This window comes from Leopardus geoffroyi, chromosome A1, assembly GCF_018350155.1.
Source record: "Leopardus geoffroyi isolate Oge1 chromosome A1, O.geoffroyi_Oge1_pat1.0, whole genome shotgun sequence".
Taxonomy (NCBI): domain Eukaryota; kingdom Metazoa; phylum Chordata; class Mammalia; order Carnivora; family Felidae; genus Leopardus; species Leopardus geoffroyi.
Genome location: NC_059326.1, coordinates 197,271,764 through 197,288,036, shown reverse-complemented (window position 1 = coordinate 197,288,036; position 16,273 = coordinate 197,271,764). Strand labels below are relative to the sequence as shown.

General features: G+C 46.5%; 1 protein-coding gene and 1 long non-coding RNA gene across 5 annotated transcripts in view; one reads left to right on the top strand and one right to left on the bottom strand.

Moving 5' to 3' along the window:
* AFAP1L1 (actin filament associated protein 1 like 1) overlaps window positions 1-13,685 on the top strand; it is a 62,461-nt gene extending 48,776 nt beyond the window's left edge. The window contains exons 15-19 of one of the 4 annotated variants that reach the window (XM_045437576.1): window positions 733-844; window positions 4,454-4,630; window positions 7,092-7,270; window positions 9,711-9,839; window positions 11,861-13,685. In XM_045437576.1, coding sequence (XP_045293532.1) covers window positions 733-844; window positions 4,454-4,630; window positions 7,092-7,270; window positions 9,711-9,839; window positions 11,861-11,884 — 621 coding nt within the window. In that variant the 3' untranslated portion in view covers window positions 11,885-13,685. The remainder of the gene's footprint in view (window positions 1-732; window positions 845-4,453; window positions 4,631-7,091; window positions 7,271-9,710; window positions 9,840-11,860) is intronic. The other 3 variants (XM_045437586.1, XM_045437594.1, XM_045437604.1) reach the window with 3 other exon arrangements.
* A 743-nt stretch (window positions 13,686-14,428) lies between these two features.
* LOC123576582 lies at window positions 14,429-16,185 on the bottom strand. The gene is made up of 3 exons (XR_006701497.1): window positions 15,969-16,185; window positions 15,134-15,211; window positions 14,429-14,744 (listed from the first exon to the last, which is right to left on the bottom strand). It is a non-coding gene; the product is annotated as an uncharacterized LOC123576582 (long non-coding RNA).
* Window positions 16,186-16,273: the final 88 nt, after the last annotated feature.

The following is a 16,273-nucleotide window of genomic DNA, read 5'->3' as shown; positions in this document are numbered from 1 at the left end:
ATTTATGGTTCCCTGAGCTCTGACAGGGTTCTGAGTGCCCTTAATACTCATCATGCACAAAGGTATAGCCAGTTTATTAACTTATGTTCCTTCCACCATTGGCTGACGTCATCCATGGCTTTTTATCTTCCTTGAGAACTCTATATTTAGCCATTTCGGAAAATTTCAGGGACACTTCCAAAGGATGTGAAGAGAGAAATATCTATGATAAATCAAATATGGGGGGCTCCTGGGTGGCTCAGTCGGTTAAACGTCCGACTTCAGCTCAGGTCATGATCTCGCAGTCTGTGAGTTCAAGCCCCGCGTCGGGCTCTGTGCTGACAGCTCAGAGCCTGGAGGCTGTTTCAGATTCTGTGTCTCCCTCTCTCTGACCCTCCCCCGTTCATGCTCTGTCTCTCTCTGTCTCAAAAATAAATAAACGTTAAAAAAAAAAAAAAGATAAATCAAATATGGTCACCTACAGCCCTCTGAGACTTCCTGATTTCCTCTCAGCAGATATCCCAGTTTAAGGGCGCCTTCTGCTGCCCCCAACAGGAAGGGATGGGGATCAAATGATACATGCTAGTAGAAGTAGTCTATAAACTGTTGAGTGCCGCCCCGGTCTAAAAATGTAAGACCTAGATCTCAGAGGTCCTGCAACGCTCACCCACCACACTTGGACCAGAACACACACCCGCATTGAGGGCCCTGAGCCTACCTGTACTTCAACTCCTTTCTCCACCTCCCATCCAGGACGAGGAGCCCAAGCGTCCCACCGGGGCCCAGGTGAAACGCCATGCCTCCTCCTGCAGTGAGAAGTCCCATCGCGTGGATCCGCAGGTCAAAGTCAAGCGCCATGCCTCCAGTGAGTTCCATGTGGGAAGGAGGAAAGGAAGGAAACAATCCACAGGGTAGGGGGTCTCAAATCGGATTCCTCCGGACGTCAGGCAGGCAAATTAATGAGTGAAGTGAGATATAAGAAAATACCCTACCGTAAGAAAAATGACGCCACAAGCCAAGTGATGAAGGGCAGCTAGCAAGTGGCCTCAGAAGAGAAACGCTAGGGAATGGGGTGGGGGAAGACTGCAGGAAGCCGGATCACTCAGGCTCCAGCTATAGGGCTGGCCACTACCCAGCCCCAGCCGGTGGCTCCCATACAGCCACGCCATCCCAGGTTTGCAGATTATTCAAGAGACCAGAAATCTAGCCATTATGTGAAATCCACTTATTTCTTAACACTAGCAATTAATTTTCAAAAATGTTAACATTAAATAAGGCCAAATATGTTTTTATGTTCCATTGTCTCTTATATATGTATGCACATATATGCACGTGTAAAATTCATCCTCAGGCTCTGTCTGTTCCAAAGCTAACAATTTATAATTTCTGATCTGGGGTAACAAGTGGAGAAATGAACTCCTCCAAATACCCTTCAGGCAGCTGCCTGGAAGGCACGGCTCACCTCTGTGTCCTAGCCCGGGCTCTGCCTGGCACCCCATAGGAGCTCCATGAATTGCCTGATTGCCACACAGCACAATAAAGGCTAAGTATGGCAGGCTATGGTAAATTCTGTTTGATTTCCAACACTGATCTCTGCTCCTGTGTGATTTATGAGCAGGCCAGCTTCCTGTAGGACAGCACGTTCCAAGAGTCTTTTATTTATTGCTTTATAGTTCTGCCCCCTGCACCTGATCACAGTCAAGTTCTATCCCTTGCTTTTTGAAGATTAATTTTTTAAATACTTTTCTTTATTAGATCTCCATTTCATGAATATAGACAATCTCTTCTGGGGGTCAGGAGAGCTATATTCCATTCCCCACTTGATTGTTTAATTACTACGTAACTTTGGAAAAGTCCCTTCCCCTCTCTGGGTCTGAGTTTTCCCACTGAACAATCAGACGGTTGTTGTGTAACATTCCTGACGCTGTACTCTCATTGGCACTGGAAATATGGGCCTTTATGGAATGTCCTTTTTAATTTTTTTTAATGTTTATTTATTTTTGAGAGAGAGAGACAGAGCGCAAGCCGGGGAAGGACACAGAGAGAGGGAGACACAGAATCCAAAGCAGGCTCCAGGCTCTGAGCTGTCAGCACAGAGCCCGATGCGGGGCTCAAACTCACGAACCACGAGATCATAACCTGAGCTGAAATCAGACGCTTAACCGACTGAGCCATCAGGCGGCCCCTGGACTGCCCATTTTAAGATGGAAAAGTAGGGGCGCCTGGCTGGCTCAGTCAGAGCATGTGACTCTTGATGTCGGAGTCACGAGTTTGAGCCCCACGTTGGGTGTAGAGATTACTTAAATACATAAAACTTAAAAACAAATTTTTAAATAAATGAAAATAAAATGGAAAAGTAAACTGAAATAGGCATGTAAGACTAAAGAACTCACAAAACGTTAAAAAACAACAGCAAAGATAACAAAACACAGGTTCTTCAAATCAAATGTTATAGTTAAGTCCAGGTTATCAGGGATATAGAAGGGGAGCTGCTCTGGTTGGAGCTGGGCCACCCGCCGGCCCCCACTTTGCCCCTGCAGCAGCCTGGTAGCCGTCACTGTGAAATCACACGGCTCCTCAAACTACAGATCTAGTCCGACAATGTGTCTCAGATGAAACAGCTGAAGAACATTAAAGAGAAGGGTCTTGCCCAAGGTCATGTATTAGCTACCGATTACTGGGTAATAAATTACCCAAAATTTACTAGCTCCAAAAGTAAACATGAGTCACGTCACAGTTTCCGTGGGTCAAGAATCCTGGAACAGCTTCATTAGGCAGTTCTGGCTTGGGGTCTCTTGTGAGGTTGCTCAATCTGTTCAGTGTAAATGACTATTTTCCTCTGTATTTGTGTCCTTCCAACTCTGGAGATGTTGAGGTACTATTTATTTTATAAAATATTGGGAATAACAGATGGTGGTTGGGGACTTTAAGGTCCTTATCTGATACAACACTGACACCATTTTGCTGGTCTACCCATTTATTTTTATTTACCGGTCTATTGAATCCAAAAGTCTGGGAGAAAACTCCCCTGGGATGCCATTGTGTATCTGGCAAGTTGGGGGAAGTATGGGTCCCCTTCTCTGCCCTCCATGCTTTATTTGTGATCAGGGCCATTGTGACAAGAATTGATTTTTGCATGCATCACTGAGGGACCACTGCGATCCCTACAAGAGCTAGAGAGAAAAGACCCCCAATTATTAGTAACCATGGGAATCGCTCCAAACTCCACACCCACCAACTTAAAAGGGCTGTGTGTGACTGTCTGAAGCAAAAAAATAAATAAAAATTTCCCTGAGAGGTTAGACTACGGCATCACTCCAGCTAGAGCAGTAAATGCACGACATGGACCCTGGAGTTCGACCCTTTGGGCTCAAACTGGGCTCTGCCATCATTAACAGTGAGACCTAACATCTCGGTGCCTCAGTTTCCGCAACAACAAAATAAAGCTAATAATAGTACGTTTTTATGTAGATTAAATGGAAATGCATGTCAATGGCTTAGCATATAGTAAATGCTCGATACATTTTTGCCATAATTATTTGTTATTGTCCACCATAATGTAGAGCCTCCAACAGACTCCTGGGGCCCCTCGCTCCCCCAACCCATTTTTCAGGAATAAAATGGGCAATGCCTGACTTTAGCCCAACTCCTTGATTTTCTATGGATCTGAGTTATATGTACCTGTCTCCTTGTCTTACATATATCTGAGAATTGACTGTAAAACGCCCTTTTAGGGGCGCCTGGGTGGCGCAGTCGGTTAAGCGTCCGACTTCAGCCAGGTCACGATCTCGCGGTCCGTGAGTTCGAGCCCCGCGTCGGGCTCTGGGCTGATGGCTCAGAGCCTGGAGCCTGTTTCCGATTCTGTGTCTCCCTCTCTCTCTGCCCCTCCCCCGTTCATGCTCTGTCTCTCTCTGTCCCAAAAATAAATAAACGTTGAAAAAAAAAAATTAAAAAAATAAAAAAATAAAAAAATAAATAAAACGCCCTTTTAAAGCTAAAGTGTGTTATACATCACAAAAATTTGTTTCTTAGCATCATCTAACATTTACTAGGCACTTCTACCAGATACTGTACTAAGTATTTTTCATGAACTATCTCATTCAAAACTTAGCACAATGCCAAGAGGCCAGTTTGATCAATATCCACATTTACAAATGCGGAAACTAAGGCCCAGGGCATGGCACAAAACACCACTGTTCACTTTTGCCCTAAAGTCACGCAACTAGTAAAGGGCAAAAGAGAACACAAACCTCGGTCTGCCTCGTTCCAAAGGCCCTGTTCCTAGTCTCTGTGCTCTCCTGCCTCCCTTTTGCTCCTATTTCCTTGGAGGATTCACACCAAATTTATCTTTTTAGATCTAAATCTTCCCATTTTACAGATGGAGAAGTTGGGGCTGAGAAAGATGCCAAGGTCACCCAGGTACCCTTACCAGAGGTCAGGAATGGGGGCCTTTTCCTGTCTTCTATCTGTGCAGGTGCCAATCAATACAAGTACGGTAAGAACCGAGCTGAGGAAGATGCCCGGAGGTACCTGGTGGAAAAAGAGAGGCTGGAAAAAGAGAAGGAGACAATCCGGACAGAGCTGATGGCACTGAGGCAGGAGAAGAGGGAGCTGAAGGAAGCCATTCGGAACAACCCAGGTACCTACATGGGTGCGTCCTGGGCATTCAAGGTGGGGGGTGGGGCTGGACCTTGACACCTCCCATGGCAGAGGTCACCTGGTTATCCAGGACAAGTGGGCTTCTCCTCCCATTCTTCCTCCTCCTTATCCTCCTTCCACCTCTTCCTCAACATCATCATCATCATCCTTCCTAATGAACGTGCCATCAGTTTAAGTGCCTATTTAAGGGCCAATTTAAGTGCCATCAATTTACTGATTTGGGGTAAGGGAATGAAGACGCATCACAAAAATGCGTACACTTAAGGTAGCAAAATTTGGTCTGACTTTAGAAATGTTAACATGTGACAACAGAGTGTGACTTAGAATCAAGGAAACAGGAGATACCGTTTTGAGCCTCACATTAATTCACTCATTCACGGATGTGCTGAACACCCAGCTGTGTGAGACACTGGCCCTGGTTCTGGGATTGATGGACAGAGACATGTTCCCAGGATCCTCTTCGAAAATCCAGGGCCATAACCCCTGCAGACTCAGGCTGCTCTGGGCTCCTCTGCACCCCACTTTCCATCGTTTCTTTTGAATTCTCCCTGTAGCTGTAGTTTGGCATAATTTCAGCCTGAGGTTTGCACACACGTGCTTGAGAGAACAGAGGGTCTTTGTCCTTTATAAAATATATCCAAGGTCACATAGCCCCATGAGAATCTGATGGGACCTATGGACCCTTTCATAAGGCGGGAACAAAACCCCACAATTCGCAGTGTTACAGACAATTGCAGCAGCCAAGAGCTTATGCGCCCTCAGAGCTCACCCTTAGATTGCCTAAAAATCCATGAACCTAACTGAGAACTTCTGGCTTAAAGGTTAAGACTTCTTCTGTGGAGCCAGGAACCAGAATCTGTGGAAGGAAGCATAGGAAAGCAGTGTGGTCTCAATATACAAGACTTTTTATTTTTTTTAATGTTTATTTATTTTGAGACCGAGACAGAGCTTGAGCGGGGGAGGGGCAGAGAGAGAGGGAGACACAGAATCCAAAGCAGGCTCCAGGCCCTGAGCTGTCAGCACAGAGCCCGTTGAGGGGCTCGAACTCACGAACCACAAGATCATGACCTGAGCTGAAGTGAGCCACTTAACTGACTGAGCCACCCAGGCGCCCCAATATACAAAACTTTCTAAGAGTCAAAACAAGAGTTTGGAGCAGGCTAACTATCCTCCTTACTGTGCTCAACTTTTTTTTTTCTGTAACCCATCACTTTGTAATATTAGATTATTTATTCTATTTATTAATTTAATGTATTGTTTATTCTCTCTCATACACACACACACACACACACACACACACACACACACACAAATGTGAACTCCATAAAGGCAAACATTGCCTGTTTTGTTCACTGACATATCCCAAGGGCAAGAACAGTGCCTGGTACATAGTAAGCACTCGCTAAGTGTTTACCGAATACATGGATGGATGAATGAATGAATGAATGAATGAATGGAAAGAATTCACCATTACTGGAAAATCCTCCAGTGCAGCCTCCTATTTGTCTCAGAGCAAAGAATGAATGGAGCTAACGTTTAAACCTGGTAAGGCTCACTGCAACTCTTGGCATGAAAAAGATACGAATATAGGGTTGCTAGTTTAGACTGAATAAGCAGCAAAATGGAACCCCCGGTCAATGTAAAGCCCTGTGTTATAATTCAGTTACAGGTAAGAGAAACCAAAGTCAAATTGGCTTAGAAATGAAAAAAAAGAAAAAAAAATCAGCGTGCCTGGCTTGTTCGGTCAATAGAGCATGGGACTCTTGATCTCATGATCATGATTTCAAGCCCCATGTTGGGCATAGAACTTACAGAAAAGAAAAGAAAGAAAAGAAAAATGTAATTGGAAAACTGAGTGATCAAGTATAGCAAGGTCCAGATATTTAAATGATGTCACCAGGAAGCATATTTCTCTAATTCTTGCTTCTGCCTTCCTCCATGCTGATTGCATTGTGTGGCCTCATGGTGGCATAATGGCTGCACAGCTCTACCCCTCACCCAATCCTCCCAGCCACCCCAGCAGAAAGAACTTCTCTTCCCAGCGGACCCCACAAAAGTCTCCAGATTCCCTCCGATTAGACCAACTTTGATCTCTAAACCAATCAATGTGACCAGAAAATGGAATTATGATTATGGGCCAGATCTAGGTTATGTGCCAAACCCCCTGAACTAAAAGTGAGGTCAGCACCATCCAAACTATAGGGAATGGGAGGAGAAGGTGGTTTTCCTGTGGAAAATCAGGGTTCTGTATCAAGAAGGTGGGGAAATGGGTACAGGGCAGGTAAAAACCACACAACCCCGCATGGAGCTAGCACCCCAGGCCGGAAGTCCATCTCTTAATGGGGACAAAGGGCTGGGAAAGCCACGGGGCAGACTAGAAGCGGAGGCCCTGCCGAAGCCCCTGATGCTTCAAGCCAGGCTCAGCCGTTTCTCACTGATGTCTTTGGACCCAGGAGCGAAGTTGAAGGTCCTGGAGGAGGCCGTGGCCACGCTGGAAGCTGAGTGTCGGGCGAAGGAGGAGCTACGGATTGACCTGGAGCTGCGGCTGGTGGCCGTGAAGGAGCGCTTGCAACAGTCCCTGGCGGGGGGCCCGGCCCTGGGGCTCTCTGTGAGCGGCAAGAACAAGAGTGGGGTGAGTGTGTGCCCTTCTGTGCCAGGGGCAGCTGCTCCCTAACACCCTCACATGCTATAGATCTTCAGGATCATTCTTTGCGGGTGGGAGTTAGGCTCAATTACAGATGGGAAAATGGAGGCTCAAAGCGGAGGGAAGGTGCCAGAAGACCCGATCCCAAAGAGGAGGTGGCACGGCTAGGGAGGGGGCTCCTGGAGCAAGTTCAGGCCTATCTGCCGTTTGACTTTTTATCCTGAGTGTGATCTTAGAAGTAGCCTTTGGGTTATTAATAATTATAGGTATGATACATTGAATAAGAGCAAACTTGTGTTGAACAGTAACATAGGTCAGTATAGCATTTGAACCTGCGTGACCTCGTCATCTTCACAGCAGTCCTGTGACGTAGTGCTATGTGTATTTGTGCCATTGGATGTACAAGGAAACTGAGGTCAGCAATGTCAAATGACTTACTCAAGGTCACTCAGTTAAGTGGGAGACGGGATTCCCAATCCAGGAAGTCTGACGTGGAGCCCTGTATTAGCCACGGTACACGTGCCCTCTCTCAGGGTCCCCAGGGTACGGGGCCGTCCTCAGGGGTTTGCATCCATTATCTCCAGCGCTCTGGGCAACCCTGCAAGGTAGATACTCTGACCCTGAATGAGACTTCCTCAGGGAGAACGTGGCTGCCCTGGGTCTCCATCACTACTGACGTTTAGGGCCAGTAATTCTTTTTATAGGGGACTGCCATATGCATCTTAAGATGTTTAGAAGCATCCCTAGTCTCTGCCCACTAGACGCCAGTAGCTCCACACCCAGTTGACAACCAGAAATGTCTCCAGAAATTGCCAAGTGTCCCCCGGAAGGGCAAAACTGCCCCCATTTAGGAACCTCTGGTCTAAAGTACCAGTGGGCTTATCTGTTATCCTTTCTCATAGCACTTAACCACAATGTGCGTATACATATTATATGGATGTGTGTGTGTGTGTGTGTGTGTGTCTTGTCTAATGTCTGTCTCCCCCCACTGGATTGTATTTTTATTAAAAAAAAATTGGACTATGGCTGTTTTGTCCTTATAGCCTTAGCCCTTTAGAGTCTGAAAAACAGTAGGAGGGCCACAAATGTTTGATGAATGAGTAAATGTTACGCCTGGTTTCAGACAAGGAAATTGAGATTCAGAGAGACTTGTCTAAGTCTGAGCTGTCACTGGGAACGGTATTCTCACTGTTGTCTGAAGCCACGCTGTCTGCCCCTGTGCTTCCTCTCCGTGGGACTTTCCAACCTCATTTACAGATGAAGAGCTCAGAGGACAAAGACAAACTCACTGAGGCCCGGTGGGAGAGCTAGAAGTGGTTCACTCATCCCAGCTGCTTCCTCCCACTAGTGTGCCCTGAAATTCACTTCCCAGGGGGCTTTTCCACTACTTTTGAGCCTTTGTTTAAAAAAATTTTACTTATTATTTTTTTTTTTGAGAGAGAGAGAGAGAGAGCAAACAGGGGAGGGGCAGAGGGAAGGAGGGAAGGAGAGAGAGAGAGAGAGAGAGAGAGAGAGAGGAGCTTAAGCAGGCCGCACACCCAGCACAGAGCCTGACACAGGCCCGACCCCACAACCATGAGATCATGACCTGAGCCAAAAACAAGAGTTGGACGCTTAACCGACTGAGCCACCCAGTTGCCCCTACTTTTGATCCTTTTGATGGTCTTTGGAGATAAAGAGAAGTCTTCTCTCAATTCCCTGCAGGCTTAGCTGTTAATATGTCACTCTCAAGGAACCATATCGTAGTAAGATACTAAGCAACTATCTGGAAGATTTAAGAGGTGACAGCACTCTAGAAGATGAGAACGAGGGCCACCCGCCTGGGCGGTTCAGTAGGTTGGGCGGCTGACTCTTGATTTCAGCTCAGGTCATGATCTCACAGATTGCAAGATTGAGCCCACACTGGGCTCTGCGCTGAGAGCACAGGACCTGCTTGGGATCCTCTCTCCCTCTCTCTGCCCCTCCCCCACTCTCACACGTGCACCCACACACACTGTCTCTCAAAATAAACAAACATGAAAACAAACCAACAAAATGAGAAGGAATGCAGGGCAGAGGTTAAGAGAGAGGGCTGTGGGGTCTGAATCCTGGCCCTCCCACTTGCCAGCTATGTGACCTCGGGCAGTGACTCGACCTTGCCATTTCCCTTATCTGTAAAATAGTTTGACCGATACTAGTGTCTACTTCATAGGTTTGGAAAGGCTAAAGGAGCTAATCCACTCAATGCCTGGTACATCGTGAGGGCTCAGCAATTCTAGACGTCATTACCTTTATTCTGAGCGTCTTCCTCCCCTCACCCTGTTTGGTGCTGGCATGTTTGCGCTATTTGCATGTTTGCAAATATTCTATTTGCGTTCTTTAGAGGGCAAGCCAGGTGTGGGTAGCCACCCTAGACCTCACCTATGTAACTACTTCTTGTCACCAACAGGAAACTGCACATAAAGCCCAGAACAGTGCCTCAGAGCAACCTCTCCCTGTCAACTGTATTTCTGAGCTGAGGAAGAGAAGCCCATCCATCGTAACCTCTAACCAAGGAAGGGTGCTACAGAAAGCCAAGGTATAGCAAGCAATAGCTCAGCTAATTAAAATTCAGACACCGGGCAGCCTTCTGATGGAACCTCACCGAAAGCCAAAACATCATCTAGTTAGAAAGGCAGAGAAATGCCAGCACATCCACGCAGTTAAACTCAGGAAGTTTGCTCCGAGAAGGTCCTCAAATCTCGTTCAGTCCCTATTGACTCATTCTTAACACACAGTTCTAACAAGCTCAGTTTTCTGGTTGCTGAGCCTCCAGTGGGTTTGGGGACAGGAAAGGCCCTGTTTCATAGGTGAGGAAACCGATGATCAGGAAGTGAAGAGACCTGTCCAAGGTTATGCAGGGCATCATTGCAAGAGCTGGGCGGCAAACCCACCTCTTCCAATTCCAAGTCCAGGGCTCCCACCATGATACTGGCCCACAGTCTGATCATCTTGGGGCCAGCTGTGTTACAGAACTTTTTGGATTTTAGAAAGGTAATACGGTACACAGACAGAGTATGATGAAAAACTCCAACAAATTCTCGGGAGGTCCCCTGTAAGCAAACACGTTAAAAATTTTACAAGGCACATGAATCTTCACCCCCTGTAGAATAAATAGATTATAAACAGCCTCATATCAGTTCAGGTCAGGTTTTGCCACCAGTTGAGTTTGTGCCCAAACGCTTTAGAAAAATTTTGGTTTTAGGGATTTCTGGATTTCAGAACTGGGCATAAGAAATTGTGGACTTGAAAATCAAACACCCGAGCATTAGGACATAAGATTAGAGGATCATCTAGACTAGATATCAGCAAACTTTTGCTATAAAGGGCCGGATGGTAAATATATGAGAGCCTGTGGACCACAGAGTTTCTTCCAGAATGACTCAGCTCTGCTATTATAGCAGGAAAGTAGCCACAGACAACATGTAAACAAATGATGGACATGGCCGTGTCCCAGGAAAACTTTATTTATGGACACTGAGGTTTCAATTTCATAAAATTTTCACATGTCAAGAAAAACCGTTATTGTTTTGATTTTTTTTTTCCAAACATTTAAAAATGTGAAAACCATTCTTAGTTGATGGGTGCTACAAAAACATGCAGCGGGCCAGACATGGCCTGTGGGCCAGTTCGCTTCCCTTTGACCCTTGTAAGCCATGGAAAGAACTGTGAATTTTGTTTTAACATTCTGAAAGTCATTGGCAAGTTCCGGGCAAAAAAATTTTGGAGACGAATTACGTATTTAAAAGATCGTTCTGGAACAATGGTGAGAACTGATAAGGGGACAAGAGAGACCAGTCAGAAGTAGTCATCTAGATGAGAGATGAGAAAGGTTTGGTGGGGGTGATTTGAAGTGGATGGCTTTGGAGGTAGAGCCAGAGGATTTCCTGGTGAGGATGTGGAGGATGAGGAAAAGAAAGGAATTAAGGGTGATTATTCCTAAATCATTGCCCTCAGCAACTGCAGTGTAGATGGTGAACACTGGGGGAAGAGCAGGGTGGGATCGGGGAATCTTCCTAGCGAGAATGTTCGAACCATCCCTGTGAACCCTGGTTCACACCATCACCTCCAGGGCCGGCTGAAAATCCTTTTGCATCATTTAGGGGTAAAAAGCCATTCACTATTGGCCAAGACATCAGTATCCCTCTCAGATGAACCCCTACACAGCTCCAGGGGAAAGAATGGAGCCCTGTGAGCCCCCTGCCTTCACCCTTCCTTACCAAACTGCTTTGGTTTCTCTCTCATCAGCCTCCTCCTCCACACCAAGGTCCGGTGGAACAGCATTAAAGTCAAAAGTTGTCCCCATTCTCCTCTCTATGGGCCTCAGTTTCCTTGTCTGATAAAGACAAACTTTGTGATATTTGGGCCCCCCTGAAGATGAGCCCCAGTGTGGAGAAATGACTTACCCAAGGCTACAGAGAGAGAGTGAGACTAGGACCCATGGCTCTCTAATCTGGTCTGTGGAGATCTTTATATAATTAGGTGCAGTAGAATGTTTTTATCCTGCAAGTCACATAGAACATTCAGCAAACTGACTCGTCTTGTCTTTCTGTCCTTCAGGAATGGGAAATGAAGAAGACCTAGAAAGAGGGTGGAGATTTCATTCCTAAGGAAATACGAGATTGCATTGGAAACACTTTTTTCACCAGGAGATGCCAAAAGACTCGAAGTAGCCCCCACTCTCCAGGGCACCCAAAACACCAGCGTTTATCGTCTGCATGATTCTAGGGGATATGGGGAGGGAAGAAGTACAAGGGAAGAGGGACACGTAGAGTGTCCTTATAACTTCACAGAGGGTGGAAACCGGGTGGAGGGAGACAGAAATCCGCATGGTTGCAAAGGTTTTGTGAAACGTCTTTGCCCTCTCTTCCGAAGAAGGAAGGAAAGCACACGTGAATAAGTCCCATTCTCAGCATCCCATTCCCAGGCCTCAGGGCAAAGGAAGACAGTGCTGAAGCCGGTGGTACAGCACAGAGACAAGACTTGATCAACTGATCACACTTGGGCCTACTGGATTCATGCTGGGCATTGCCGACAACCACTGGACAACATAAATAGGCCGAACTATCAATAGAATTTCCCTGCCTCCGTAAAGGTGGACGAAAGCTATAGACGACATGCAAATTCTGCAGTCAGCCCTTTTGTGCCTTACAACCAGGCAGATGCAGCTACCAGAACCCCACAGTGGAGTGGTTTTCATATTAGAGATCGGATATGCAGCAGGCAAGGGGAGGTTCAGCAGCTGACTTATTTTGAGCTCTTAGCGAGAGTGATGGGAACATTGGTTTCTAACGTCCCCAGGATGCTGCAGGCATTGTAGGGTGGGGCCATTTGTGGTCAGTCAAGTCCTTTACCTATTTCATGTGACACTCAGGCTCCAGGAGCAATGGTTAGAAATCCAAGTGATGCTCTTTATGTCTTTATCCTTATTTTGCACTTGGAGGCTCTCCCCGGTCTGCCCTTCCTTATCTGTTCATCAAGTAAAATCATCAGGGAGAATCAGAGGACAGTGGCTCACTTCTGCCATAGTGCCTTTTACTTACACTTGATACTTTTATGGGGAAGCAAGGACCTCAAGGCTGGGGCAGTCTCCTTGCTGTGCCACTCGCTACTTTCTCAACACTATAGGCGCTATTGAGGTCTTTACATTTCCTTCCAAAAACAGATAAGACCAGTTAACTGTTAAGAGCTCCAAGTTTAGCTCAAGGAGAGAGAAGGGAAATCCCAGAACAGCCTTTGGACACTTTGATGGAGTTCTCGCACACTTTACCCTACCTAGGGCTTTACAAACGTGTGCCTTATCCAAACTTTACCACCCTTGGAGACAGCCAGGAGCCAGAATAGGGAAAATAACTCTGACCAAAATCATCCAGCTGGCCAGTGGCAAAGCATAAGGCTTAGGGCTCATGAGCCTGGATCTACACAGGGTTGGGTTTGAGCCCTGCCTCTGCCACTGACCAGCTGGTGACTCTGGGAAAGTCACTCGCCCTCTCTGATTCTTGTTTTCTTTACCTGTGAAACCCAGGTTAACGGTTCTATTTTCCTCCCAAGACTATTGGGGAGATTCAATGAGATAATACATGGGAAGCATTTTGCATACTGTCTGAGAAACAAGAAATCCTCAGTCAATAATGGCTTTCATTATTAGCTAGATAACAAACGTCTGACTAAAAATTCTGCGTTCTTTCTACTGAAGAAATGATGTGTATATGGTTATTACAGCCACCAAAAAGCTAAAAGGCAACTAATCCATAACTGACAGTTTGCATCCAGATTCCACTTAAATATCTTCAACGAGAAAGGAGCTCACATCATCTGGATTATTAATGTTCTTTTTTTAAATGTGGATCCTGGAATGACACCAAATACTCCAATTACATCCTCAGTGTGTCCTCAGTGTGTTATTTTGGGGTTGAGCATCTCTTCCCACTGATAGATCCTGCGACTCGTTGGGGGAGGGGAACACCACAGAATTAATAATAAGCATTTATCGAGTACTCCATGCATCAGGTACTGTGTCAGCCAAGGCCAGCTTCACGGGCACACAACCGGTGCAGTCACAAAGATGAGTAGAGCCCTGAGTTTGGTTTAAGGCGCTGCTGTTGCCCTCTTAATAATTTTTTTTAATGCTTATTTTTGAGAGAGAGAGAGAGAGAGAGTGAGCGGGGGAGGAACAGAGAGGAGGGAGACACAGAATCCAAAGCAGGCTCCAGGCTCTGCGCAGTCAGCAGAGAGCCCAATGCGGTCTCAAACAAATGGACCGTGAGATCATGACCTGAGCTGAAGACCGACGCTTAGCCGACTGAGCCACCCGGGTGCCCCTTTTGCCCTTTAAATTATGTAGCCAGTCCTGGCGTTACCTGATCACTTTTCCAGGCATTATCCCTTTAGTTTGCACTAAAACTCTGTGCGACAGTTTCTGGTATCCCAATTTTCACAGGTGGGGAAAGTGAAGCACAGAGGGGTTATGTCACTTGCAGGAGCACACGGCTGGGAGGTGCTGGAGCCAGCAACCCTTCCTCTGAGTTCCAAGGTTCTATTTCCTTCATGTCTTACCCCCCCCCCACCCCCCCACCCCTGAACTGCAGCATTCAGAAGCACACTAGCGCTTAATACCTAGATGAATGAATGGATGCACGTATGCAGCCTTGATGTTAAGTCAATCAGCTAAGAGAGTGCAAACAAAATGGCTAAAGCACAGAGGCCAGTCCTTGTCTGTGAAAATGCCTCGTTTGGTTGTTTTTTTCAAGGTATAGGCTCACGACTCTAGGGTGGAGCTGAAGCTCCATCCTTCCCGACCCTGCCCCAAGTGTGGGGACTATCAGATTTCTGACGTCCCTGGATCAGTTGGGGACCCTGAGCAGGTGTACCAACCTCTCGGAGCCTCAGTTTTCTCAAATGTAAAGGGGATCATAATCCCTTCTGCACCCATGCTGCTCTTCTCCTGAGACGAAAAGGAGACATAAGGTATTGGTTACAACACATTTGAGTTGGGCCTTGGATAGAATATAAAGATGCAAAAGTCTCCAGCTCTGTCCTCAAGGAACTTGCAGACCAGGAGAGAGAAAATCTGACCCAAATAGCTGCAGTACAAGTAAACCAGGTTATGGTGAAGATTTAGAATAATGAGGACACACCTCCCATTCCTTAAATAATGTTGTTGTTGTTGTTGTTTTTACCTTGGGGACTGTGCAGTAACTAGTCTAGCAACCCCAATCACCAGTCTATCTCGTCAGTTTTCCATCTTAAATCTCTCTCAGATTCTTCCACTTCTTCCTATCTCCACTGACACCAACAATTCATTCATTCAACAAACATCCGGTATGAACCTACCATGTACACCTACTGTACTAGACAGATGTCAGAAATCACAGCTGTGGACCACACAGTCACCCTCATGAAGCTCAAACTCTAGTTGGGAGAACAGAAAGAAAAGAAAACAAATGAAATACTAATATGGAAACAAAAACGTGCCCAACACACCTAAAAGAGTAGCTACTTCAGATAGGGTGGTTACAAAAGTCTATTAAGGAGTCCCCAGGACAAAATACAGCCCTCCCTTGAATGGACTAGTCCAACAGCTTGTCTCCCTACTTCTCTGCTTAGATCCAGCAATCTGTCATAGGGGAGTCAAGGCCACCCGTTACACATGTAAAGGTTTTGTAACATGTTCCCACTGCAATCAGAGTAAGACTCAAGTTCACATTCAACAAAAAAATTTTGAACTACACCAGGACACTGTTCCACCGTTCATTGGAAATAGACAAGATAATCTCTGCCCTAACGGAGTTCACATTCTAGCGAAGGGAAATGAGAAAACGCATTTTAAAAACATAATAAAGTCAGAAAACAAGGGAATTGGAAGGGGAGAAAGCAGTAAGAGTGATGCGGGAGTCGGGCTCCAATTTTTTAAATCCCTCGCGTGATCTGTTCCGCTAATTGTGTTGTGTTGCCCCTCTTCCCTCCAATATTTCAGCGCGTTACTCGCAATGTACTCTCCCTATTGACTGGGTCTTTGCAAAAGCTGTTTACCTCTACCTGAACCACCTTCCTCCTCTTTGCATCTACGCATCCTTCAGCTTTCAATTCAACTATTTTTCCCTCTGGGGGCAACTGCCCACACTCGGCCACATCATGTTCCAGGCTTCCGTGACACCACGCCCCTCACCTTTAAACACCGGTCATATTTTGACTTAATGCGTTTGCCTTCGTTTATTGTTTACAACTTTACGTAAGCCCCTTGAGGGTACAGCTGAGATCCCCCGTGTTCCCGGCGGATTTCTCGACGAACACGGAGCCTGAGTCCTACAACAGGAACCCACCCTACGCGCCCCACGCGCGGGGGACCGGAAGTGTCGCGTTCCGTTGGGGACACCGGATGGACACGAGCACGGCGCGCAAAGACAGCCGGAAGTGTGGCGTTCGCGACCCGGACCCTGGGCCGGGAGAGCCCGCGAAGGCTGCCGGGAAGAG